Here is a 25,512-nt window from a genome sequence, read left to right as displayed (position 1 = left end):
GCGTATGGTGAAACAAGGAGAGAAAATCTATCACATAGAAAGTGAGAATGGCGAAAGCTGAAGCTAAGGATTGTACTTGTAGAGAAATATACATTTAATTTAAAATTATGTTTGCCGCCTAATGTCGAAAGATCGCTATCGTGATTTTCGACAACCATCAAGTAAATCTATGAGCATCACAGACAAGCAAATTGGAGAATGGTGTTTCGGTAGAGAGATTGGAAAAGGTTCATTTGCCATCGTTTACCACGGCTGGCACTCGAGTAGCGTAAGTGATGGTGTAATCACAGTCATGATCACAGTCACTGACATATATTCATTTATATCAGAATCCAAAGGCTAGCTCTTGCGCTATTAAATCCGTTATCAGATCAAGGCTCACCGCCAAGTTGCTTGATAATCTAGAGGCCGAGATAAGCATCCTCAAGCGTATACAGCATCCAAACGTAGTCGGCTTGCTCGATTGCATAAAAACTCCAACTCATATCCACTTGGTCACAAGTTACTGCTCCGGTGGCGATCTTAGTTGCTACATCAAGAAACGCGGCGAGGTTCCTACTCTCGAGTACTGGCCATCTGGCTTTGAAGGCGTTGGCCATGCCGCTTTCTACAAGCACCCACAGCTTGGTGGCTTAGACGAGCGTGTCGTACGCTCATTTTCTGGTCAGCTCGGTGAGCTCATCATTCAATCTCACGATAAGCAATCCATTCTAACAAATTCCTTCAACAGCCCAAGCTTTGTTGTTCCTCCGCTCTCAGGACCTTATGCACCGTGATATCAAACCTCAGAATCTCCTTTTACAGCCCCCAGACACCACTGCTATAGCCAACGGTCATCCTATCGGCATCCCTATTCTCCGAGTCGCTGACTTTGGCTTTGCTAGAAATCTCCCTGCCGCTACTATGGCTGAAACTCTCTGCGGCTCTCCACTCTATATGGCCCCTGAAATTTTGCGCTATGAGAAATACGACGCTAAAGCCGACCTTTGGAGTGTCGGTGCTGTCATGTATGAAATGACAACTGGAAGACCTCCTTTTAGAGCTCAGAACCATGTTGAGCTTCTCCGTAAGATCGAGAAATCTGATGATAAGATTAAGTTTCCTTCTTCGTCAGAGGTAGATATCCCCAGGGACATCAAAGACATAATCAGATCTCTGCTCAAGAGGCATCCCATTGAGAGGATATCGTTTGACGAATTCTTCAGCTGGCCCGGTTTCGATTCTTTCGAGAAAGACTCAAAGTGCACTCAAAATGTCTACGCTGAAGCTGCCAAAGAGACTTTTGGTACGTCTCCATTAAGTATATCAAAACCTGTACAATCTACAAGCCGACCACCACTCACTACTCATGTCACTTCCCCTGATACATCTAACAACGCCGTCGCAACAACAAGAAGACCCTCTTTTACGCCAAAATATATAGTTGGGCCATCTAGAGCAGCTACGACGAATGCTGTTCCCTCTACTTCCCCAAAGAGCAGCAGTCCTAGAGAACAATCATTAGCCAGGTGCACTAGTCTCGGCGAAAGGTGGGTGATTTAATTGCTATCTACACAAAGCTAACAAACACCTAGCGTGGAAAAGTTCAGTGGACTGCAATTAGGTTTCAACGAGCGCATCAATGATACATCAGAAACTCGCATTTCAAAGTTTCAATTACCAGCGAACGAAGATTCAATTGTCGGCAAGGAGTATGTCGTGATTGAGAAAAATGCCGTAGAGATTAACAACCTCGCTGATGACATGGCAGCTGCAGCAAGACGCCAGCCTGTCGTCGGAAGATTGAACAGTCGCGGAAATTACGGTGGACCAGGTACAGGTGTTTTTGGAGACACCCTTCGTCGTGTTTCTGATCCTAATGTCAACGCAGCTGCAGCTGCAGCAACTCAAGCAAAAGTAGGAAACACGCCTCCAAACAACTATATTTCTAAGTTTCCACTACCTGGTACATCTCCAACGAGCGCTGGTTTCGGTTCGTTCCCTCGCAGACCATCGATCAGTCCAACAACGCCTGCACCAGTGTACAACCAGGCATACCATCAAGTAGCGCACGATGTGCAAGTGAAGGAGGGTGCGCATCCTCAGCTATCGCATCAGCCTCAGTCGCATCAGCCCAAGAGTGCGCTAACGCGGGCTATCAATTTAGCTAGCTTGAGGCTTTTTGGTAGTGGAACGCCTGGACGAGTGTTGGCGCTAGTCAAGGGAGGCAACAAAGCTTATTCATATGCATACAACGAGCAGAAGGAGACGGATATACTCCGACAACTAGAAGAACTCGCTCAGAAAGCTTTTGTTATATTTGATTTCGCTGACTCAAAATTATACCAAGCGATAGCGACCGAACATGGGAATGTTCCGTCTTCAAAAAATCTTGACGAGATGAGTGGGTTGCCACCATGTTTCTATAGCTACTGTCAGCAGCGTGCATCTCAAGATATTGCTAACGGTGTAATGAGCAGTAAATCATACGACAATGGTGAGAAGCTGGCAGCAGAAGCCGTCCTACTCTACATCAGAGCATCTACAGTACTATCGCAGGGCGGAGAACTAGTAGTGAAATATATGACAGGACGGAGTAGCACGCAGACTCAGTCTTTTTCCAATGGTCTCAACGATGCTGTACAGTGGTTCAGATACAAGTACAATGATTGCTTCGATAAAGCTGATTATGCAAAAGGAAAGTGCGGGAATGAGATAATAGATAGTGTGGAGTATGTGAGTCAAATGCTATTCGAGAGAGGGATGGAAATTGCAAGAGCGAGTGCACTGGATGAGCTGATGGGAGAGGATGTCTATAAGTGCGAGGCGGCGTACGAAACTAGCTTGTGGATTCTTGAGGGACTTCTAGATGCACATACTAACGATGATGAGGACAGAAACATGTTCTTACAGTACAAAACGTCAATTGAGAAGCGACTTCATGGACTTAAGAAGAAAATTTGCAGGACTTCTGTTTAGACAAAAAAAAAAAAAAAGAATAGGAGAAAGGAAATAAAAGAAACATGCGGAATTTGAAAATGTTTTAAGACACAGGGAATTGGAGTATTTTAGTATTTTATACCAAACTGAATAACAACGAACAGAATCAAATTAAAGTAAATCACGTCATAACGTAATCTTGTAAATTGTATTTGTAAAATCAACGCTTATTTTAAAGTTATCATCTTTGGATATGCACCACGATGATGGCACAGATGGCACAGATAAGGATTTGGATAACAACAGCCTGAGATCGATAAGGGAACTTGGTAGGCTGGTGCTTCTATAGCTGGCTCATCCTTATTGCCTGCAGGCGCTGCAACGTTCATCAAACGTATTTATGATGATGACAGCACGGATGACAGCACAGATATCCGGCGAGTGATCAGGGACCTGGACAGCGAGTGCACTGGATTAGAGAGGAAGTCTTCAGTGCAATTGAAGCAGGTAGATTTCATTCCCCAGTTTTCCTCATCCACTCACTCAACTCAGCTGCTCAAACGTAAAGCCATTCAAATTGGTAAACAGCGCAGTAGAATTTCAATTCCGGAGACCTATGATGCAGCAATAAACCTGATTTCCATCTCTTCAAACATCTTAGTCGTCTCTGGCGCCGGTGTGAGTTGCATTCCTGCCGTGACATTCCAGTCTGATCCAGCTCAGATATCTGTCAATCGTGGAATCGTGAGGCTTCTCTACACTTTAGAATATCCTTCTAACCCCACAAAGCCCGACTTCCGCTCTCCAGACGGTATCTACGACCAGATTAAGCGACGCAATTATCCAGAAATAGACGAACCTGAACAGATTTTTGACTTGGTGCGGTATGATTCATTCAAGGATATGGCTTTGCTTATAAGAAACGCAAAAGGCTACCTTTGTAGCACATCCAAGACTCTTTTAGTGGGTGAGATCCAGGCAGATGTAGTGAAGCTCATATAAATATACAGCTCAGTGGCCAAGAACATTATGCCGACTCATTTCAGTCCCGGCCCTGCCCATAAATTTGTCAAGGTGTGTCTGCCTGAGACATAGCAACACGACTGACGACTACAAAGGCTTTACAGGATAGTGATACAGTAAGTAGCATTTCATCTCGGGACACCTACTAATACCCTACAGCTGCTGAGAAATTACACCCAAAAGTAAGTCGTTCCTCTTAAGTCTATTCATTGGCTCAAAGCACGAAGCATAGGTATGTCCCCGTGTGTTTTCCTAGCTAGCCAAGCAATCTTGACATGCTTTCACAGATAGCCTTGAGCGTAAAGCTGGGGTAGACCTTCTGCTCGAATGTCACGGTTAGTAGGAATCCGTATTGGGATGATGGTTTTTAACAAATATGACTAAGGAACATTCGCTTTTCTTGAGTGTCTGCGATGTGGCGAGATGTACAATACAGATGGTATGTCGTTGTCCAACGATATTAAAGTGCAGCTGACACACACAAGATTTCTCACACGTGATACTTGGGGGAGGTGTGCCCGTCTGTACGAAAAAATGTATTAAAGAATACAGACGTAGACGCAAGAAACGCAAAAGCGATTCAACTGATAACAATACAGTCGCACCACTGGATGTGTCTGATGATGCTGTTATTACATTCTTCGATACCAAAAATGAAGATATACCCTACTTGAAGGTGGGTTCTTCTTTTCATCTTTTGTCAGACTAACTGGACGAACGAAGCCTACCATTGTGAGCATTCAGTTGAAGATATCCAAACGTACTCACGAACTACAGACATTTTTCGGTGAAGATGTTCACTCTGATTATGAACAAAGAGTTCTAGACGACTCTCAGGCCACCGATCTCATTCTGGTGCTGGGTACTTCCATGTCCGTGAGTGCAAGCCGCTGTTTTGATGTCTCAAGCTGATTTGCTTAAGGTTGCACCGATATCAGAGTTTATCTGTGAGCGGAGAATCTCAGTGCATGGTGTGACCTAACCTTCACAGCACACATACCCCACAAAGTTCCCATCGTAGTAATAAACAAAACGCCCATCAAAGGCCTGGAACCAGACGTGAGTGGGGCATGAATGAAAATGAATGTCAAAGCCAACCTATTACGCAGATATTTCTACAGGGAGATATCGATAGCATAGTTTTGGAGATTCACTCCAAATTGGATAAAATCAAAACCGAGCTTTAGACTTTCAAGACGAGTAGTCTCATCCATTCAGCATTCTTGACTTCTGTTTTATAATGTTGGCTTTTTAAATCATTTTGATTTGTTTAAGCTTGCAGGTGCAGGTGACTTCAAAGTTCTAGACAAAATGCGTAGCAATATAGGATTGATTTCTATTGAGCAGTTTTACTTGGAGAGACGCTCGTTCATGTTGTTGAGGTCGGCTTGTTGCTCTGGGGTAGGGACGATGTTGTCACCACCCTTGTTTACTTGGGCAGTAGCTTGTGAGTCTGCGTACTTCTCCTCTTGAGTTCTGTCGTCGACTGGGCCTGGAGCGTCCGTGGTAGAGGTGGTACTACCGGCGATGCCTGCTGGGCGTTCGCTCATCAACTTATCGTTGAGGTTATCCTGGGTTGGCATACCGTGGCCAGCTGGATCGACCTGATGTTGTTAGAGGAAATGTCTAGTGCAACTGTTCACAACTCACGACTTGTTCGGCTTTCTTGAAGTGTTCTGGCATTATAGTGTTTCAAATGTAGATGGTGGTTTATATAAAGAAGATGCTGTCTTCTTTATATCCCCTCAGCGCCACGCCATGACTCTATTAGGAGTGAAAACTTTCAAAACGCTGATCGGAAGTAGTATCCCATTATCGCTCTAGAGCGCATTCAGAAGAGGGAAATAAGTACTTGTGATAAGACAGTATGGCTTAACTGCTCTATTCGCCCTGGAATACGCTGAACGACTCAGGTGCTCAAGCATCGAAAACTTACAGAAGTTTAGTCCACTTTTAGCGTTATATGTCTCTCATGATTGTGAATATATCTTTGAATCCTTTCTTTGCCCAATATCCACCGACCTAAACTTTACTCCTGCCACTAATCTTCTCTCAAATGGGATTTACAACTTCTTCTGATCTCCATATAAAATGGCTTGATAAGAGATATGTTTATGCCAGAGTTAATACCTGGAGCTCCCAAGTTGCGCCCTGAACACTGATCGGAAGCAATGGTCCGAAATCGCTCTAAAGCACGCTACAGGATATATATGGAGGTTATGACGCGCTTCATCGACGATACGAATTAGTTTACTTGCAAAGACCGCAAGTGCTCAAATATCTCAAGTACATGGCCCTATACATGTGAAAAAAAGTTTTATTTGCGTGGCGCCTACAAGAATCAAACCTTGCACCAGGGAAAAGATATTGCTATTTCGCCTCATTTCATACTTTGAAGATAATATTAAAGCATAGAAAAGTGGGGGTCATCAAAACTCTAAAGTCTGGGGGTCTAACTTCTGATCAGTGAATCTCAAAAATCGGGGGGTAAAAAGGTGATCAAAATGCACTGAAATCGCAAAAGTCATAAATTTAGGAGATTTTATTTTTATATTCCAAATTAAGCGGACCTATACAGTGCGCTACAATCCACCAGTCACTATAAAGGTATTTTAAACATCTTGCACAATTAGCGACGACAACCCTATTTCATTATTGTTTGGCTTGTAGTCTTTTCGGTGCGATATTGAACATGCAATTATTGTCCTGAAAACCCAAGGTGAATTTCGCGCGATGCCTCGAATCAGCACTTAATTTCAATATAGTTCTCATAAATCAAAGTAAAAAAAGAGTGATACATAATGAGCATTGTGGTCATAATGACCTTGAGAAAATTTTCTGGAAAATTAAGTCTTGGGTTTGTCGCTTTCTGAGTCACGTGAGCTTCCGTGCAGATCATCGAACCGATCAATGTGGGCCACCTGAGTCTTTTCATGGTCTCCTAGTCCTTGCGCGTGCTTACCAAACTCTCTCGTATATTCTTTCTCAACAAATACAGGATTACGACGCTGCTTGTGTGCCATAACAAATATCTTGTCCATCTCCTCCAAGCTGTGTCCTTTTGTTTCTGGGAAGAAGAGCCAAAGCACTGGCAAGAAAAACGTGTTGGTCGCGATGAAGATAATATATGTCTTCCATTCGATAGTATCGAGACATATAGGAGCAATTTGGACAATGAGGTAATTGAAAAGCCAGTTCGAACAGCTCGAAAGACCATTTACCGCATGGCGAGAGCGAAGTGTGGAGATCTCCGCTGGATACAGCCATGTCACGCCTAGCCAGCCGATGGCGAAGCCCGTATTGTAAACAAAGAGCATGACTGCACTGCCTACTGCCAGATCTGATCTGCCTGTCGACTGAAATCCGACCAACATCACCAGCGCCATAATCATGATACAACTTCCTACCATCATTAGCGGAACTCTTCCGGCTTTGTCAATAAGCCACAATGCCGCTACAGCTGATAAGAAGTACTCAACACCATTTCCCGCTGTGACGATGCGTGCCTTTGTCTCATCAAGTCCGATACTGAGGAATAGCGTTGTACTGTAGTAAGTAACCAGGTTGATACCACCTTAAACCTCACGTCAACGCCACATCTATGTGAAAATCTTACTACCTACCGATTTGCTGGAACATTTGACTACAAAATGCTACTGAAGTCCTCCAGAGCGTCATGTTTTCGTCATTTCTAAATATCTGCCAGAAGGAAAATTCTCCACCAGCCTCTTGTGCATACACTACCTCCTTTATCTCACTGTATTCTTGAATAACGTGGGTATCTTCTTTATTTCCATCTCTTAGCCTACACAAAATGTGCATAGACTCGTCATCTTTGTGGTGCTTAGCAAGCCACCTCGGCGACTCTGGCAAAACAGCGATACCAAACAGCATTACAATAGCAAAGGCTAGCTGCAGGCCAAAGGGAAATCTCCACTGTGCAGATGCATGAGGAACCTCTGCATCTGTTTTATTCATATACCACATTCCCAGGTTGACGAGGTATGAGATAGCTATGCCGCCACTAATTAGCGCGCCTTCGAAAAGCACAAGGAAGCCTCTTCTATCCTTATGCGCCATTTCTGACTGCAAGACCGGAATCGTGCTCGTATTCATACCGTTACCAATGCCGGTAACAATTCTGCCGGCTACCAACTCTCGGTACTCATAAGAAGCTGTCTGCGTGACAGCTCCGACGATCATGATGGAAGTACCAATTATGACGCATCTTCTTCTTCCTAGTTGATCTCCCCAAATTATCACAGCAGCCGATCCGAACATACATCCTGTGTGGTTGTTTTAGTTTGGAGATTTACTCGAGATTTGTCTACGTATATTTCGTAAATGGCGACACAGAGTGAGCTGATTGCTTGCTTTGGGTTAATGTCAGGATCATCTCCAAATTCCGGGAAGGTTTTGATAAAGTATGGTTCTGTGATGATACCAGACATCACACCCTGATCTGTTGGACGAGATGCGAATCAGAGATAAAAAACGCCATAGAAACACGTCTCTCACCATACCCGAATAGCAGAAATGCTACACCAGCACACATTACTACACTATATTCCAACTTCTTGCCTGTGAGTCTACTCGCGTATCCGTTATATCCACCCAATATTTTATCCAGTGCGCTTAGAAATCCCATTGTTATCTTTATTGTCAAGTGTCAAAGCTCTGTCTGCAGTCGTATGCTTAAATTGGGTGGGATAATGTGATCTCAGGTTCGGTGTTGCTGCCGGCACGATAAGTCCGAGTAGCAGATGATATTGACTGAAAAGAGTAAACATTCACATTATATAGCTTTTTAGATTGATTTCATGCCTCTGTATAGGCCCGATGTTCATGAACATTCAAAGCTCTCAACTTCGTTACGTCATCACATGCCAACCACCCTTAAGGGCATGAATATCAAGTGAGTTCATTTAGAATAAACAGATGCAAATCAAGGAACACATATTTGAAAGTCGATAGTACAACGATTCTGTCAAGGTGAATGCAAGACACGAATGTGTTGTGTTGTTTCAATATTATCAGAATTGCGTTATAGGAATTAGCAAACGAATCGAGTTACTTTTTAGCTACTGTTAAGCTCAATATTGAGGTACCTTTTTGTCAAACACTAATATAAACACTTACATATTTTTTTAATGAATTATGCCAGATGGAATGCCAACGCAAATATGTGACTTAAAGTTTATTTCTCGCCCTTTCAGTGCAAATCTTGCACCGCTAGCTTGGTTTCGGCGCAGATTGAAGTCTTAGATATACTCTATGTATACTTGTTGCAAGCACGGGTAAGCAGTCACTCAGCTGGTTCTTCATGTAGGTAGTGCTGCTAGGATGATCACGATGATAACTATTCTAACATAATCAGTTCCCGGATAAACCGTTTATGCTGTAATTTCATCGATCATTCGGGTACTCAGCTGGTCCTCCTGTCTCCGCTTAATAACCGAGTAGATTGAACAGAGCAATTACAGAAGATCACAGGTACACTCATGAATCAAAGAAGCTTCATTACTCAATTGTCTGCCTGATCTACCTAAATCACTCAGTTTAGAACCTGGTCTTCCCTCTCATGACCTCAAGGCAGATTAGTACAGAAGCGAATGATCTATTGTGCTGCTTATGTAGCTTGAGAGACTTCAGAAAGGACAGTTAGGCTGAATTCATGGTATTACTCAAATCAATATTCAAGTCACCAAGAAGGAATCTATCGTACTCATCGGAAGAATGTAATGAGAATATGAATGAAATTTATAGATCAGCGTGTTTTCTTAAACTTCAAAATGTTAATTTTATCTCTGTTTTACCCATCCGCACAATATCCACCATCTTGGATTTTCACTTCGCTCGTTATCTCACCTTGACCTGCAAAGTGCTCGGCCGTTTAAATCCGGCATCGTTCTGGAGCACGAACGAGAGCATATACGGAGGATTTCATTGGCTCACCCGATGATAACCAAGTCACTCAGCTCACAGAGAGTGCAAGTGCTCAAGATCATCAAGTATTCGGCGCTGCAAACACGTAAGGCGGTTTCCGACGCGTGGCGTCCAAAACACTCACACCTGGCTACAGGAAAAAATTGAGGACACTTTCATTCATCAAAGACCTAACAGAAACGATTTATGCAAAGAAGAAGGCGGTCAGCCTAACTTCAAAATTGGGGGTTCGGGTTCTGAATAGTGTGCATTTCAAAATTTCAAATCCTTGAGGAAGAGCAATGATAAAGGTCGCGCTAGCATCGCAGAAGGTATTAAATTGCGACATGGGATGTCCGAGTATTGATTCGCATTACAGGTATACAAATCACACCCTTATCCACAAGTTGCGTCTAAATTGAGCTCAATGGACGTTTATTCATAGATAAATTTTTTGGAACACCTTGATAACCACGTGTTTAATTTCCGTGCAACACAACATCTCCGCATATCGGCACTTTTCATGGATTGACTGCAGGAGTTTGCAGCATTAGTACGAGCTTACATTAGGGAGTAAGGAAGAATTGAAATGTAGAGATAAAGAGGTCATATTTGATTTGCTAATATGCGTGAGGCTGCTTCCGATGAGGGGTTATGATTAGATTGGGGGAAGGCAGACGCGATATGCGCAACAAGCGTGACTTTCACAGCGATTTTATTTTGAAATCTAAATTTTTCTTTCCTCTAATTCGCGTTCAACAAACATATCCTCTCTCTCACCATCAATGATCGCCCAGAAACACAACAACAAACATAGCAAAACAACACTGGCGACTCTTCCAAAAGAGCTCATAATGAAGCTTGTCGACGAGTATCGCTGCTTAGAGCTGGGACTAGTTAACAGGCGCCTGCGCAGCATCGCCATCGACTCTCTCCTGACACACAGACTATACAGTCCTAAAGCTCCGCGCGATAGGTCCAACACTCTGTCAGCTGTTCAGTCATACCTCAGATTTGTACAAGTGGTGCCAAATACCATCTTTGGCGACTCAATCGAGTCGCTTTTCTTGAACCTCAATCACTTCACGGGAAATGTAAGATTCGAGGAGTGCGGTGAAATTTCCGAGCTCATTAAAACGTTACCCGCGTTAAAGAGCGTCAAGATAACGCTTGAGAAGGTGAACCAAGAGGAAAACTTGGCCAAGCTGGTCGGTTCATCGAAATGCGCGAAAGAGTTAACGATTGAGATAAACGATATCTTTGATGACGTTGCCAACGTATTTGCGCAGTGCATTTTAAAACTATACCCCTCCCTTGAAGTACTCACAATCCACCGTCCTGCCGATGCGCCTGGCTTGGCACAGGACAATCTCATAGAAAGTATGAATAGAGCCCTACCAGATATCCAAAAGACTTCACTGAAGAAAATCGTCATTCTGAATGACTTTGGTACATCAAACGAAATGAAGATAAAAGAGACTCATCACTACTTGCACATATACAAGCTGTCAGATGGTGCGTTTCATAGATATCAACACTTCTGGATGCACGGTCCAGGATGAGAAACGTCATCAATGATGACCACCGCGCAAGTAATCTCTATCGCTATTTCGATCTAGAGAGACTGATCTGGACATTAACGAATAGCTTTCTCGATAACGTACAATGACTCTATGAAAGTCAAAGATGAAACCAGATGAGAATATCAAACAACGCAGTTATATACCATACATGACGTCTTTTGATACCAATGAATGATTAATGTCTTCAAATTGAGCCATCTCAAACTAGCTGAGAAAGGAGGATGGGCCGCACCAATCAAACTAACCAAACCATTCTGAAAACTAACGACAAGCTAGCACAAAGTCGATGCATTAGATTCATTTATTTAGTCATACAGCGTAAGGTGAGTCTATTGACAAAATGCGTAGCAATATTAAGATTGATTTCTATTGAGCAGTTTTACTTGGAGAGACGCTCGTTCATGTTGTTGAGGTCAGTTTGTTGCTCTGGGGTAGGGACGACATTGTCACCACCCTTGTTTACTTGGGCAGTAGCTTGTGAGTCTGCGTACTTCTCCTCTTGAGTTCTGTCATCGACTGGGCCTGGAGCGTCCGTGGTAGAGGTGGTGGTACCGGCGATGCCTGCTGGACGTTCGCTCATCAACTTGTCGTTGAGGTTATCCTTGGTTGGCATACCGTGGCCAGCTGGATCGACCTGATGTTGTTAGAGGAAATGTCTAGTGCAACTGTTCACAACTCACGACTTGTTCGGCTTTCTTGAAGTGTTCTGGCATTATAGTGTTTCAAATGTAGATGGTGGTTTATATAAAGAAGATGCTGTCTTCTTTATATCCCCTCAGCGCCACTCCATGATTGAAAACTTTCAAATTAACCATGACGTGAGGATTGTGTGATGTAACGCGGAGCACAGATGCCAAAAGTTCAAATGATCCCAAGGGATGAGCCTGGACTTGTCATTTAAATTATAGTAACATAACAATCATTATATTCCTATCTGACTATCCGACTTTTCAACAATGTCGTCATTTGGTGGCCATTACCTCATGAGCTGTCTACATTGGAATAAATAATCAACGTTAAAATACAAGTGGGGTATAACTGCACCAGGAAGATAAACAAAGCAAACTACTGCTGCCTTTCGATGAGATAATGAGATAGATCTTTCCAACCACCGCCGACTCTAACCATAACTTTCTTCCTGTCGCCTTCTCCGTTTAACTGAGCACGCCTTGTAGCTTTTACTTCTAGTAGCTTACAGTTAACTACTTTCCTGTTGTGCGGAGTTTCGAAGGCGTACTGAGCCTGCATGTTTGAGACAGTTTCAGGCCGAGGCCTACGAGAGAGAGGGGGATCGATCCTCTGAATTCCGATGCCGAGGCCATGATCGTTGTAAATTATACCTACTTGAACATCTAGTGGGTCTATGGAGTTGGGGAGGTAATTACCGCTATCTTCATTTTTGCTGGATGTGCTGCTACTAAGGATGGAAGATCTACCACTAACAACCCTCCTGGATCGTGGAATGGGGCTATTAGAAGCGCCCCAAAAAGGACGCGCATTTGCTCTAAGAGTGGGCTCAGGAGTGAGGAGATTTCTACCACGACCAATGTCAGCCGAAAGAAGGGAAGAGGAGCGAGAAGAACGTGGTATTCGTGAGGGTGTAGATGAATTTGAGGGGATTGAAGGGGTGGGGCTGTATGGGCGTGAGGGAGTTGAAGGACGAGGGAGACGTGAAGGAGGTCGTGAATGAGACAATCTAGAAGAAGGACGTGATTGAGGTTTTGAAGGAGTTTGAAGGTTTAAAAGGGCGAGCTTATCGTTTAAAATGTCAACATCGTTTGAGTGTTTTATTTGAATCAATTTTGAGTCAATTTCTTCTAGTTTGTTGTCCAAAGTTTTCCATCTCTGCTGTAAATCAGCGTGGTCTCTAAGGCAATCACCGTTGATATTGAAACCTTGAGTGATTGACTTTGATAAAATGTTTAAAACTCTTTGAATTGAAGGAATGTAGTAATTGCACTTTACTTTGAACGAAGAGTATATCTCATCGAATTGAGGTGAATTTGGTTTATCCAGCAACTGTTCAACGAAATTAAAAGATTTATCTAAACTATTCATCATAAATTTAGCTTGATTTGAAGTAGATTTGTAGATAATCTGCCAATTCTTATCCTTTGAGTGAGATCTGAGTTGATTTATTTCATCGATTATATCACCAAATTCATTAGATTGATCAGATTCATTAGTACTCTCAATTATTTCATCTATTTCTTGTAATTTGAAGTCATAAGGTCTGTCGGTGTGTCGAAGTTCTTTGATAGTTTACAAATAATTAGAGTTGTCTCACCAAAAACCAAAACCAATTCCTACCTTGTACCTCAAACAACTTTAATTCGATCAATTCTCTTTTACTCCCTTCAATCGACATGGTGGACGTAACGTATACCTTCTTTCATCCTAAATGACTCAAATTATTCAATTCATCATTTTTAACAAATCTAAATCAATTTTATTAAATTTGACGTCAAATGAAAGTGTAAACGTTGGATTATACCTTGGTTTAGTTGAGTTTATAAGCAACTTCAACAGCCAATCACTGGAGCTGATTGTCACAACCAATCAAATCATTTACTTTTTGTATTTTAATGACTTGTATTTGTCTGTTGTGAGTGCCAAATATACTCACTCTCACTTCCTCACAATCCCCCAGTCTATTCCCTCAAACACGCCAAATTCAATTCAAATTGAAATAAAAAATCTCATCAACGATATCGAGAACCCTTCATTAGAATCCACAGACTGGTCATCTCTTTATAGCTCCATTTTATCATTGTGAGACACGTTGTACACTAACCCATTCTGTCATTTTATTCATCTTTGTTATAAAATCTTCTTGTAATTTATCCATCAAGTCTTTCAATGATGTTTTACTCTTACTTTCCAATCTCTCGATTACTTGGATTGCCTTTGTTGTACGTTTGTCCTCCATCTTTATCCCACTCAGGGTACTTCTCATAGCACGCGTCTTTCTACTTGACTCGTTAAGCGTGGCTGTTGATATTTGTGATATCTCTGTGATCATTCCTAGTGATCGTAATAGGTATTCATCGATGAATCCTTCTAAACTGGGTATACTACTGTTTGATTTATCGGTATTACTGAGAGTGCTGGTGCTTTGGTGGTTATTGTAAGTATCAACGACCTTCTCATTCATATTGCTATTGACGCTATCACCAACCTCATCCACCTCCTCTTCTATACTATCTAATCCTTCAATTTTCTCATTTTCCAACGGTTCAAGCACCGCCAACACTCTATCGTCCTCTTTGCTCAACTCTCTATCCATTTCCCAAAGCTGCCTGCTCTGATCATCCCGCACTTTCGCTGTCTCCACCAGTTTTTTCACTACAACTGTAGCTGTTGATTCAAGCATAGGCAGTCCGCTATCGATATCGACGAGCTTATTGAGAAATTGAGCATTAATCTCAATCCCCTTGTTAAGTTCCGCGTTGTATTTTTCCAACTGTGTTTCGTCAAGTGTGTACATCTGTTCGTCATCGCTGGATTCCTCAGAAGAAGTGTGTGCTTCATCTACCACTCTCCTCTGCGTTTTGAGTGGACTGCCTCCACTGCCCCCACTCCCAAACGCTGCTGCCAGTTCAAATGCCAGTGAATTGGCCGATTCCGTTTGCTGATTACTTTCCATCCTGTGCGACTCCTCGAGTAGATTTAGATTCCCCGTATTCGCCTCACCCAGATCAACCATGAATGGATCAGGGCCTTCTTCGAACTCTTCGTCGCTCATTTTGTCTTGTGGTTGTGATGGTAGTCGGCAGAGTGTTCAACACGGCGAGAGAAGAAGGATTATCAAGATTTACAAATCTTTGTAAAACGCAAACAGCACAAAGCACAAAATACACAGCACTCCACAATTTCCATCAAAGTCATTCAAACACTGCATCATTCTCATACAAACACCCAATGTCCACATTCCTTCATTTTCCCAGCGAGTTCTTCAGCAGAACTCTGAGTGAATATTCCAGCCAACGGAGCGACACTCTCCCGCGCATCCTGGTCAACGAGACGCATATCCCACACCTTCTTATCGATGAGGACACCGAGTCCTGATCCGCCGACGGTAGTGACGATTGAGCTGAACCCGTTCTGTGCGAGGTTAGACGTGACGTGAGCAAGAGTGTGAGCACTCTCTCCACTCTTTCCACTCTCTCCACCCGCTCCAAACGAGTCTGGGAGGAGTGTCACCGTGCAACCGCCGCCGCCCGCGCCAGTCAACTTAGTCTGTAGCCCGTACGCCTTCAATTTAGCGATGATCATTTCGAGAGCGGGGTGGCTAACGCCGAGTAACTCGAGTTGGGCGTGGTTAGCTGCGACGAGTTTACCTAGACCGACGAGCATGCTCTCGCGAGGAAGGTCAGTATCCTGAAAACAGCGCACGGCCTCGTCCACGACATCCTGAATGCGGCGCATGCACTCATCGAACAGGCCCGGCTGGTTCGCTTTAAGGGCATGCACGCGTGAAATCACCGCCTTCGCGTCGCGCTCGACGTGCGTGTTTGCGAGGAGCAGCAGCATGCTTTGGAAACCTTGCAGGGGGATCATGGGCTGAGCACGTCCGCGCGCATACGATATGGCCCCGCCAAAGACCGACACACTGTTGTCGATCCCCGAAGGCGTCCCGTGCAGTATCCGCTCAGAGGCAAACGCCCATTTGTTCACCGTTGCTGCGATGTCTACACCGATGTATTTGCGTCCACTGTGCGATATGTGCGGTGTGGCGCGTTGGCGGTTGATCACTACCTTCTGCATGTATAACAGCAGCGCGGCGGAGACGCACGTCGAATACGCCGCTGATGATCCCAGCCCGGCACCGATAGGGATCGAGGAGCGGGCCGTGAACGTGAGGCTGGGCTTGGTGGGATAGCACAAAGACATGTAGTGGTGCACAAATGCAACAACCGCTCCACGAATCTTGCCAGTTATGGATGGTGGCAGTGTCTTTTCGATGGCTGCGATGAGCGTAGGGTTCATGTCGACGTCATTGCCATCGCCGTCGCTAGCGTCGCTCTTCTCCACCTCCGTCTCCGCCCACGGGAGTGCGCTCACCTTGGTTGAGTACTCGCTGTGGAGGTCGGGAAGAACAAGGTGGATTGTATCGTCCGAACGCGCTCCAAGACACCCGTAGCAGCGGAGATCAAGGGCGGACGCGATGGCAGTGACGCCGTGCACGACGGCGTGCTCACCAAACAAAATCACCTTACCGGGTGCAGACACGACTATGTTTTCAGCGTCTCCTGACGTATGTGGCTGTTGTAATGCGCCGTCCATACTTGCATTATTGGCATCACTTGGCAAACACCGCTGCCATCCCAGCGCACGCTCTTCACCAACACGCTCCAAAGAGCCTTCTGGGGAACTCAGCGTGCTCGAAGTGGATTGCTCCTCTCGCCGCCTGATGGCACCCGCCTGTACCAAACTACACTCCAAGTCGTCTATGAGATCTTCCCAGTCTTCAATACCGACGCAAAGTCTGATGAGATCCTCAGGAAGCCCCCTCTCAGCTCTGAGATGAGCGGGGATGGACGCATGAGACATGAGACAAGGCATCGAAATGAGTGAGTTGACAGCGCCAAATGAGACGGAAATTCCCCACAGTTTTGCAGCCCCCACTATACGCTCACTTGTCTTGATGTCACGCGTCTCAAAGGAGAGGACAGCGCCTGCATCTTTAGCCATTTTAAAGTGAGTGTGGTGTCCAGGGTGGTTTTTGAGACCGGGGTAATGAACTTGGAATTGTAGCTGGTTGAGGAACGATGCGATAATCTTAGCAGATGCTTGCTGACGATCCATGCGAATAGCCAGTGTCTTGAGACCTCTCAACAGCAAAAACGAATCGAATGGACCGAGACCATTGCCGACTGAGTTGATAGTGAAGGACATGTGCTGTGAGGCGTAAAGCGTAAGCTGTAAGCTGAACCAGAATACTCCCACCCACCTTTGCTAGATCGTCTCTATTGCAAATGACCACACCAGCCATAAGATCGTGATGGCCTGAGAGGTACTTGGTGGCGGAGTCATAAACAACATCAGCGCCAAAGTTGAGTGGACGTTGCAGATACGGGCTCATCATTGTGTTATCGACGACGATAATCGCGGAAGGACAAACGGCTTTAACGCGCGAGGCGATCTCTTGGACGTCACAAATCTTAATGAGAGGGTTTGTAGGGGTTTCTAGAAGTACCAATCTGGTGCGTTCCTTATCCAGGTATTGTTCTACGGTGCTGGGAGTGCAAGTGTCTATGTGGTGCACTACAACGCCCGCATTCGATTGTAAATAGCCTAATAATCGATTAGAGCCGCCGTAGAGATCATCACCGGCTACTACGTGGTCACCTGGTTTAAGAATTCGCGCTATAACATCGAGTGCTGCCATTCCACTGCTCACAGCGAACGCATGCTTCGCGCTGCTGATTTTTGCGAGATGGTGCTGGAGATGTGTGCGGGTTGGATTTCCAGAGCGTGAATAGTCGTACTCCCCGTTCATTCCCTTAAAAGTCGCAGACTGGTAGATGGGTACTGACGAGCTGTTAAATTGGTCCTTCCCAGCATCTGGATTATCTATTGTAACGCATTCAGTGGAGAAATTGTATTTATCGGGGCCTTTTGAGCTGCCGTCAGTCATGGTGGTTTGAGAAGAAAGAACAAGGTAGAAGGCACATACACACTCCAATTAAACAAAGATTTATTGTATTTACATTCAAGATTGTTGAAGCCACTCCTCTCACTCTTGTTGTGCCAATTGATTCATTATACGCTCATTTACCGCCTTTAAATCAGCGATAAGCGTTTCGGACTTGCTCAGCTCGCCTTCAAGCTCTTGTACGCCTGGAGGAGGAGTCAAAATGGATGCTGTGAGCTCATTACTCCTACGCACGTTCAGCACCGTCTTTGTTTGGTGTATTTTGAGCATTTTCAGCACTCTCAGCACTCATTCTGAGACTTTGCATTTCTTCTTTCACTGCGATTGGTTAGTATAGCGCACAAAAAGCAAATGAGCCCACTTTTCAGCACCTCTTCATCCTCTTGCATCTTATCAGCCACCAACGTACGCAATTCCTCAATCTTGCTCTTTAGTTGAGCGTTTTCGACTTGCATCGAGTCGTTGAGGGTGTGAGCGTGGTGTTCAAGCTCACTGATGCGTGCATTGGCAGTGTTGAGCTGTGCAGCCACATCATCGCGCTCCTTTTGACTACCCGCGTGTGTCTCACTTAAGTTTTTCATCTCCACTTCCAACTTGCTAATTAACTCGCTCTTTTCAGTCAGTGCTTTTTCTTGCGTGTCAAGGTGATTTGCTTTGGTGTTGGCGAGTTCATCCTGTGAAGTAGGTTAATACGACATATCATAGTGCTAACACTCGACGCACCTCCAACTGTTTCACCTTCTGCTCAGCTTCTCCAGTAGCCTTGTTGAATTGCTCGCTTTCTGCTCTTGCGCAATCGAGGTCAGACTGCATGCGCTGTGTGTCATTGACAGAAGTAGCAGCAGCGGCAGCCATACGGTCGTGCTCATCCACAAACGTCTTCATTGCCTCCATTTTCTTCTCAAGATTGACAATAACCAATTGATACTCGTTTACTTGGGTATTAGCTGCGTCGTACTTGTCTTGCAAAGAGGTGTTTTCATCAACAACTGCCTCGAGCTGTGCAATACGCGCGTTGAGTTTATCTAATTGAGCTGTGTTTGCTTGTGCTGGTGGCGCAGTGGGATTCTTCCTGATCATGCGAGGTGCAGGTGGTTTGTTCTCCTTGACGGCAGCCCCAGTGGATGGCTTGGTTGAGCCGATAGTGGTTCTGCGTGCGGTGGTAGCTGGGGGAGGATCAGCGCGTGGAGTAGAAATTGAGGATGAGCGGTTGGCGGTGGTTCTTGGGGCCCGTGAGGCTGATGGATGTGATGGGTGAGATTGAGTACCTGGACCAGAACGAGTGGCAGTGCTAGTGGTACTTGTAGGATGCGTACGAGAAGTATCAGGCTTTGTAGTTTTAGTGGTTGTAGTGGAAGACGCGCCAATTGGTCTGCGAGTGGGTGCCTTTGGATTGCCAGCAGGTGCAGTTGAGCGTACGACGCGTTTAACGACCTTTTTAGTTACAGCTGGTTTAGCGGGTGGGTTTGTTGTTGAATCAGGGTTGGCTGGGTTGGCTTTTGACTCATTTATTGGCTCAGCTGCTACCTCAGGCTCAGGCTTAGCTACTTGCTCAGACTCAGGCTTAGCTACTTGCTCAGACTCAGGCTCAGCTACTTGCTCAGGCCCAGGCTCATGCACACAAGCAGAAGAATCTTCTATAGCCTCTGCAACGTCTTCTGGCGCGTGTTCTTGTTGGACAGCCTCAAGAGGATTCAACTCACCTTGATTAGCATCCTCTGGCCCAACGAATTCCTTGTTTAAAGCGATTTCAGTCATTTTGGATTTCCTACTAGTAATTTACTTGAATTTACTTGGATTGTTGTTGTCTGGTGTCAACACGCAGGCAGGCGATGACAGTGCGTTGTAATTTAATAGCAATCCAGACAAGTAATTTTCAAGCCTTAGATACTATCAGCCAAGACGTGTGATATACGTTCAGTCCACGCAGTACTGAAATCCATAGGCTTTGCCAAGGTTAGCAAATGTAAGCACAAAGCGATGTAAACTGACAACCACCCACCCACGCAGCTCGCTGTACTACAGATACGCGATGCTGGACTACAGTTCACCGTACAATCCGGACAAGAAGTCACAGCGAAAGGGTATATACCGCGTACGTTCTTCGACGAATACGCGTTTAAGTCCAGTGAAGGTGCAGTGCAGATGGAAATATCAATCAGTAGCCTAATAGAAACTATGAACATCTACGGCAATGCCACTACGACGGTGACCAACGCGAATTTTACTTGTTCCGAAAAAGGAGAGCAGGATGTGCCTACAGTGTTGAAATTGAATTACCAGGGATATGGATATCCACTAGCATTAGATATGTGTGTGTGGAGTTGCTTGATTTCCCCTTCTAACAACACAGCATCGCTCCCCCTACTATTCTCCCAGACGACAGTATGTGGTCACCGCAGACAACTGTCGAGCTCAAGACGAATGAGTATGATATTGCTTCTGATGGAGCACTAGAGCTGCCATTCGACGATGAAAGCGTGTGAGTGTGCTGTTTGGCGGGTAGATTGCGCAAATGACGTCATCTCAAATATAGACAGATGAAGGTGATAATGCAATCGCAGTGGCTGTCTGATGCACTTGCAGCGCTCGAGACGCAGACAGATGTAGTAACACTGTCTTCACCCGCAGACACATCCGCTAATGCCCCTGCTCTGCGTCTCAGTGCCATTTCCGAGACTGGTGCGCTGGAGTTTGATTTCCCAGAAAGCGAGCAGCTGGCTCTGCGGGACGATGGTCCTATCGATAGTATAGTGAGGAGTGTAGAAGGCGTGGTGTGTGAGAGGTATAGAGCTGCACATATTCTCCACGCCTCTAAAGCTATTGCTGCGTCGCACAAGACTAGCTTGCGTATAAACAGCATTGGGATGCTCAGCCTACAGATGATGGTCATAGACGCTCATGGCAAGCAGACATTCATAGATTTCGTTGTGGGTGAGTAGTAGGCAATGTGCTCTACTGACACACCAACAGCTTAGACCGCTTGAGAACGATGACATTGATATGCTGTAGATATTTTTTGTGCCAAATATTTTCATTTTATTTTTCACCTTTGTCTTCTTCCGCCATCACAACGATGGCTGAGAATAGGTGCTGGATCTGTTTAGTTGATAAGACGGATGATGACGACAACGCGTGGTCTACGCCATGCAGCTGCTCGTTGATAGCGCATAAGGAATGCCTTCTCGTGTGGGTGCAATCCAAGCTGAGTGACGACGCAGACAGTCCAGTGCAATGTCCGCAGTGTGGAGAGCGCTACAGGATAGTTACGCGTACTCCGCCGCTCCTCAGACCTCTGCGTTCTGCCGACAAGCTCCTCAGGCGGATATCACCTCTAGCGACGATAGCCGGTGGGTGGAGACGCACGAGAAGCGCGAGAAGACACCCACTCACTCCATTACAGGACTCGGTCTTGGCGTTTCTGGCGTCGGTGCACTCTACGGGGCAGCAGTGGCGCGTGCAGTCCTAGGCCCACTGGCTTCTGCCAGCCTCCTCAACAAACCACAGTGGTCATGGCGCATGTGGTCCTCTCTCTCGCTCGTTCCCTGGGCACTCATGTTTTACAACTCAAACTTCCCAGACAAATTCCCTGCGACTTATTTCTTCGTGATTCCTTACAGCTACATCTTCCCAGTGCAGCCGATAGACGTTGCTTGGCCACCCAGCCCAATGCTTACGCTGGCTTGTGTACCCCCTCTCCGCGCGGCTTACGGGTGGTGTCGCGCGAGATTGGCGGGATGGTTCACTCCCGAAGCAGCACGCGGAGCGCGTCGGGAGACATTCAGCATAGCTGGTGCAGAGTTCCAGCTGCAGTATGGCAATGATGACGAAGGTGAGGGTTTGGTGGATGAAAACGAAAATGAGAATGAGGTTGGAAATGGCGATGAAAACAACCCACACGCACGAGACACTCAATTCAGATACAAACTCACGCTCTCCACCGTATGCAGATACCTCACAACCACCCTCGCCTGGCCTTTCGCTAGTCGTCTCCTCGCTGATTTACTCCTTGGTGTACGCATTCTCCACCCCGTCTTGGGATACACGCAGAAAGTGGTGCGGAGGTCTCCCATTCCTCTGTGCTTACGTGATGCACAAGCTTGGGAGTTTGCGGGTGATCCCGTGTGGCTGCGTACTGCCATCGCTGCAGCCACAATCACTCTCGCCAGCGATTGCACCCAGATGCTCTATTCACGGTTGGAATTGAGCGAGAAAGAGAGCAGAAGTGTGGAGAATAAGAAGCAAACTGTGTAAACAAGATGTATTTGGATGTTGATTTAGTTTTGTTTTCCCTTTCATACCCACGGAATGGCACTGGCGCTGTGCTTGTTACGCGACTGGTGCTTGGGAAGGTAGTAGACGTCCTGGCTGCAGCTATCAGCGGACACTTGCTCACGCGGGAGGAGCGTTCCTGAAACAAGTGGTCCCTCGAGGTTGAACGAGTACCAAACTTCGTGTACCTTATTACCGCCACCATCGCACTTGATAGTTGGAGCGTAACCAAATGCTTCCTTGAGCGCGTGCTTGATGTCTGCCAGTTTGTAAGTGTGTGTAGAAGAAGGAGTTATGCCTCTGTTCGCCAAGAATTCGTAGGTCGGGAAGCGGTTGTAGGTGTTAAGAATGCGAGAAAAGTAGTCAATCATTGTGTCCACGTTCTCGCTCCCACTCTCGCTGCTATCCGCTTGACAGGCTGGTTTGAGTGTGCTGTAGCAACTACCGTGTTTGTTCCACTCATGCTGCCAAAAGTGCTCGTTGTGTCCACGGTTATCGAGCCATACAGTGCTCATAGCCTGGTAGAGGTCCGTCTCGCCCGCTGCTAGAAGGGAGGAGGTGATGTTGTGCAGCTGCATGCTGTTATCGCAGAACTGGGGATAACTGCCATCGCAGCGATCAGGCCAGAGCCCGTGCAGCGTCCACATGTCTTCGTGGCCTTCGTAGGGTGAGTAGTGCTGGTGTGGTGTCAGGTGACGTCATTTGGTGCCGATACCAAGCTTCACCTACCCAGTCCCAGAATTGGCTGTAGCGCGGTGTAAGATAAGGTTGTGGCATGATTGAACTCTACTTACGTTAGCAGTAGTAGCCCGTTCTTCTCCACACAGCAGCTGTCCGCGGGCGATTGGCGCGCCTCTCTGCTGCAGCTGACCGGCAAATCCGCTGGGCAGCTTCCCTTTAGTGCGTGTGTGAGTGTGAGTGCTATTATCAGTGTTAGTAGTTTCTTAAGCATCGTCGTCGTCGTCGTGATGCTCCAACACCCATTGCCTATCTGTTAATTACGCGCGAGAATTAATTTATGCAGGTGACCAACGTGGAAAGCAAGACAGATAAGACGAGAATAAAAATAAATAAAATGAATGAAAATCAAAATCATATCATAATACTCCCCTACAGCCAGCTCCTGGCCCACAGCAACGCGCCTCTATACGTAGACAGCAGGAGAGAAGTGGGAGATCTCCAGCCGTAAACTCTGGCGAGAAAGGCAAGTATACCAATAGAGCCAGCCCCGAGAGTGAGTGCGATAGAGAGTGCGTTAACGACGTTCCTTCCTCTCCTCTGTCTCGGCAGGGCTTGAAGGGGTGTACTGGCGACTGAACAGATATACTGGAATAGTCCCGCCGTTTCGCCAGCCTGTACGCTCACAGCGATGGGCACATTAAGTGCGCGACGCCTACAATAAACATCTGGTTGTACGTCGCTGCGCTGCTGCGCGAGATCAAGGTCTGACTTGGTAGCGACGTAGACGCACGGCGTGTCTAGCCCATCTAGGTTGTGAATGCTGTTTAGGTGCGTGAGGTGTGCGAAGGATGTGGCGTCGGAGCAGTCGTACGCTAGTACGAGCACATCCGCTTTGTGAAGGTGGGGGAGATGCGTAGTGGCTGGTTTGCCCTTGGCGTGCTTGCCACTAACACTCCCACTACCCCCCGCGACATCAGCAAAATCAACCACCTCCTGCGCTACTAGGTACTTCTCACCACCTTCCATCTCTACTGCATTCACAGCGTTCAGCACACTCCCACCGCTCGAGCTACCCACACTACCCCCACCAGCAAACGGCTTGTTGAGCAGCGCGCGCAGCAGGCTCGTTTTGCCGGCGTTGGGCGCACCTATGATATAGGCGAGGAATACATTGCGCTGAAGAGCTCCGCGATCCCCCGAACGACGACGAGGAGGGGTAGTTTTTAGCGCAGATGTCGTTGTTGCGTTCTCGTGCGCAGAAGCCATCTCGTAGCCCAAGTAGGCGAGATAAGCTAATGTAGTTTTGTGATCGAGGAGTGTAGTCATGCTGTGGTTGTGGGTTTATGAGTGCGATATTTCGTAGAAGCGCTCGCACACTCACCTCCACTGCGCTAGCCAGCCCTGCAGAGTGACGGCACCTTTCTCGTCTGTAAGTGTGGTGTCGGGGAACCCATTATTGAGCCATGGATTACCGGGCGACGTTGCGAATAGCTCTTCTAGCTCGCTCTCGCACAACGCTCCATCCTTATCTACATCGAACTTTTCAAAAATCTCAGTAAAAAATGAGTAGCCTTGTGGAGAGAGTTCTACAGATGAGTTTGGGGGTATGTGGAGACTGTATGTAATAAGTTAAGAGTAGAAGGGTGTAAATGAAACCCACTCTGGATACAGGAAATCTTCCTTCAATCGCAAATCCTGGGCGTAGCCAAAGTTAGTCAAAACAGACCACGTGGTTTCCAGTCTTCCTCTCTGGATAAAGATGGTATGAAGGAGGATGAATCCGAGTTGCGTGAGAGCGATTGAATTGTCTGGGAGTGTGCTGATGGTTTGGGGGGAGTGCTGGGAGACGAGCTGGGTAATGTCTCGGAGGTCTCCATCGGACAAAGGCGAGTTGAAGCACTTTATTTGAAATGCATTGAGCTCAGTATAATCAAGGAGACCATCTTTATTTGAATCGCAGAGTTTGAAAATCCTAGACAAAGCAGCTGCAGAAGCAGGCTTAAGGGTGTGTAGCCTGGAATCGTATAAGGGAGCTGTAGGATAGAGAACAGCCCTCTGAGCGAAATAAAAGATTTCGTTGATGTTTATAGACAATTTCGCCGAAGACTCAACACAAGACTCAACTTGTTTGAATTGCTTCATGATTGGGGTAATGTCCGAGTGGAGAGAGTAGCTGGGACAGTCCAAGTCAATTTTATTGCCGATTAGAATGATAGGGTTATTGATCCCGATAGATTTAAAGTAGAGAAGCCAATTTTGAATATTTTCGTGGTTATTAGGGTCAGCGACAGAGTAGACCAGGCATATAACATTAGATTTCTTTAGTTCTCGCTCTAAATTCAAGGAACTAGTGTCGATCAGGTGTAGATTGTTATCCAACTCGACAACCACCTCAGGCAGGCAGTGATCAACCACCTCTATAAAATCATTTTTAATTAAATTAACGATTAT

The 25,512-nt window shown here is 45.9% G+C and overlaps 13 protein-coding genes across 13 annotated transcripts; 5 read left to right on the top strand and 8 right to left on the bottom strand.

The window, feature by feature from the left end:
• Positions 1–169: 169 nt before the first annotated feature.
• Positions 170–2,958, top strand: J056_004550 (Serine/threonine-protein kinase ATG1; the record flags this gene model as incomplete). Its single annotated transcript, XM_009269745.1, has 4 exons — positions 170–268; positions 330–672; positions 731–1,529; positions 1,575–2,958. The coding sequence occupies 4 exons, from the start codon at positions 170–172 to the stop codon at positions 2,956–2,958; spliced, it is 2,625 nt and encodes an 874-aa protein (XP_009268020.1).
• Positions 2,959–3,172: 214 nt separating this feature from the next.
• J056_004549 (NAD-dependent histone deacetylase SIR2) lies at positions 3,173–5,016 on the top strand (the record flags this gene model as incomplete). Its single annotated transcript, XM_009269744.1, has 17 exons — positions 3,173–3,248; positions 3,293–3,426; positions 3,472–3,597; positions 3,643–3,663; positions 3,709–3,798; positions 3,851–3,882; positions 3,930–3,993; positions 4,038–4,058; positions 4,102–4,124; positions 4,170–4,184; positions 4,234–4,277; positions 4,328–4,381; positions 4,428–4,618; positions 4,666–4,674; positions 4,720–4,818; positions 4,865–4,889; positions 4,934–5,016. The coding sequence occupies 17 exons, from the start codon at positions 3,173–3,175 to the stop codon at positions 5,014–5,016; spliced, it is 1,107 nt and encodes a 368-aa protein (XP_009268019.1).
• Positions 5,017–5,291: 275 nt separating this feature from the next.
• J056_004548 (uncharacterized protein) lies at positions 5,292–5,625 on the bottom strand (the record flags this gene model as incomplete). The annotated part of the gene is made up of 2 exons (XM_009269743.1): positions 5,292–5,546; positions 5,593–5,625. 2 exons carry the CDS (start codon positions 5,623–5,625, stop codon positions 5,292–5,294), a joined length of 288 nt encoding a protein of 95 aa, XP_009268018.1.
• A 1,163-nt stretch (positions 5,626–6,788) lies between these two features.
• J056_004547 (Sugar transporter STL1) lies at positions 6,789–8,145 on the bottom strand (the record flags this gene model as incomplete). Its single annotated transcript, XM_009269742.1, has 2 exons — positions 6,789–7,516; positions 7,566–8,145. The coding sequence occupies 2 exons, from the start codon at positions 8,143–8,145 to the stop codon at positions 6,789–6,791; spliced, it is 1,308 nt and encodes a 435-aa protein (XP_009268017.1).
• A 2,507-nt stretch (positions 8,146–10,652) lies between these two features.
• Positions 10,653–11,429, top strand: J056_004546 (uncharacterized protein; the record flags this gene model as incomplete). Its single annotated transcript, XM_009269741.1, has 1 exon — positions 10,653–11,429. One exon carries the CDS (start codon positions 10,653–10,655, stop codon positions 11,427–11,429), a length of 777 nt encoding a protein of 258 aa, XP_009268016.1.
• Positions 11,430–11,829: 400 nt separating this feature from the next.
• On the bottom strand, positions 11,830–12,163 carry J056_004545 (uncharacterized protein; the record flags this gene model as incomplete). The annotated part of the gene is made up of 2 exons (XM_009269740.1): positions 11,830–12,084; positions 12,131–12,163. 2 exons carry the CDS (start codon positions 12,161–12,163, stop codon positions 11,830–11,832), a joined length of 288 nt encoding a protein of 95 aa, XP_009268015.1.
• Positions 12,164–12,515: 352 nt separating this feature from the next.
• J056_004544 (uncharacterized protein) lies at positions 12,516–13,818 on the bottom strand (the record flags this gene model as incomplete). The annotated part of the gene is made up of 2 exons (XM_009269739.1): positions 12,516–13,702; positions 13,761–13,818. 2 exons carry the CDS (start codon positions 13,816–13,818, stop codon positions 12,516–12,518), a joined length of 1,245 nt encoding a protein of 414 aa, XP_009268014.1.
• A 399-nt stretch (positions 13,819–14,217) lies between these two features.
• Positions 14,218–15,195, bottom strand: J056_004543 (uncharacterized protein; the record flags this gene model as incomplete). Its single annotated transcript, XM_009269738.1, has 1 exon — positions 14,218–15,195. The coding sequence occupies one exon, from the start codon at positions 15,193–15,195 to the stop codon at positions 14,218–14,220; it is 978 nt and encodes a 325-aa protein (XP_009268013.1).
• A 161-nt stretch (positions 15,196–15,356) lies between these two features.
• Positions 15,357–18,090, bottom strand: J056_004542 (Cystathionine beta-lyase; the record flags this gene model as incomplete). Its single annotated transcript, XM_009269737.1, has 2 exons — positions 15,357–17,351; positions 17,404–18,090. The coding sequence occupies 2 exons, from the start codon at positions 18,088–18,090 to the stop codon at positions 15,357–15,359; spliced, it is 2,682 nt and encodes an 893-aa protein (XP_009268012.1).
• A 99-nt stretch (positions 18,091–18,189) lies between these two features.
• Positions 18,190–19,866, bottom strand: J056_004541 (uncharacterized protein; the record flags this gene model as incomplete). The annotated part of the gene is made up of 4 exons (XM_009269736.1): positions 18,190–18,293; positions 18,343–18,426; positions 18,470–18,782; positions 18,832–19,866. The coding sequence occupies 4 exons, from the start codon at positions 19,864–19,866 to the stop codon at positions 18,190–18,192; spliced, it is 1,536 nt and encodes a 511-aa protein (XP_009268011.1).
• A 74-nt stretch (positions 19,867–19,940) lies between these two features.
• On the top strand, positions 19,941–21,120 carry J056_004540 (Cell cycle checkpoint protein RAD1; the record flags this gene model as incomplete). Its single annotated transcript, XM_009269735.1, has 6 exons — positions 19,941–19,946; positions 19,996–20,064; positions 20,119–20,420; positions 20,462–20,590; positions 20,645–21,038; positions 21,082–21,120. The coding sequence occupies 6 exons, from the start codon at positions 19,941–19,943 to the stop codon at positions 21,118–21,120; spliced, it is 939 nt and encodes a 312-aa protein (XP_009268010.1).
• A 64-nt stretch (positions 21,121–21,184) lies between these two features.
• J056_004539 (E3 ubiquitin-protein ligase MARCH5) lies at positions 21,185–22,362 on the top strand (the record flags this gene model as incomplete). The annotated part of the gene is made up of 2 exons (XM_009269734.1): positions 21,185–21,458; positions 21,512–22,362. 2 exons carry the CDS (start codon positions 21,185–21,187, stop codon positions 22,360–22,362), a joined length of 1,125 nt encoding a protein of 374 aa, XP_009268009.1.
• A 41-nt stretch (positions 22,363–22,403) lies between these two features.
• Positions 22,404–25,203, bottom strand: J056_004538 (uncharacterized protein; the record flags this gene model as incomplete). Its single annotated transcript, XM_009269733.1, has 6 exons — positions 22,404–23,038; positions 23,110–23,125; positions 23,175–23,301; positions 23,513–24,388; positions 24,443–24,676; positions 24,722–25,203. The coding sequence occupies 6 exons, from the start codon at positions 25,201–25,203 to the stop codon at positions 22,404–22,406; spliced, it is 2,370 nt and encodes a 789-aa protein (XP_009268008.1).
• Positions 25,204–25,512: the final 309 nt, after the last annotated feature.

This window comes from Wallemia ichthyophaga (assembly GCF_000400465.1).
Source record: "Wallemia ichthyophaga EXF-994 unplaced genomic scaffold scaffold8, whole genome shotgun sequence".
NCBI lineage: Eukaryota > Fungi > Basidiomycota > Wallemiomycetes > Wallemiales > Wallemiaceae > Wallemia > Wallemia ichthyophaga.
The sequence above is the reverse complement of the archived record's forward strand: the minus strand, read 5'-3'. Positions and strand labels throughout refer to the sequence as shown.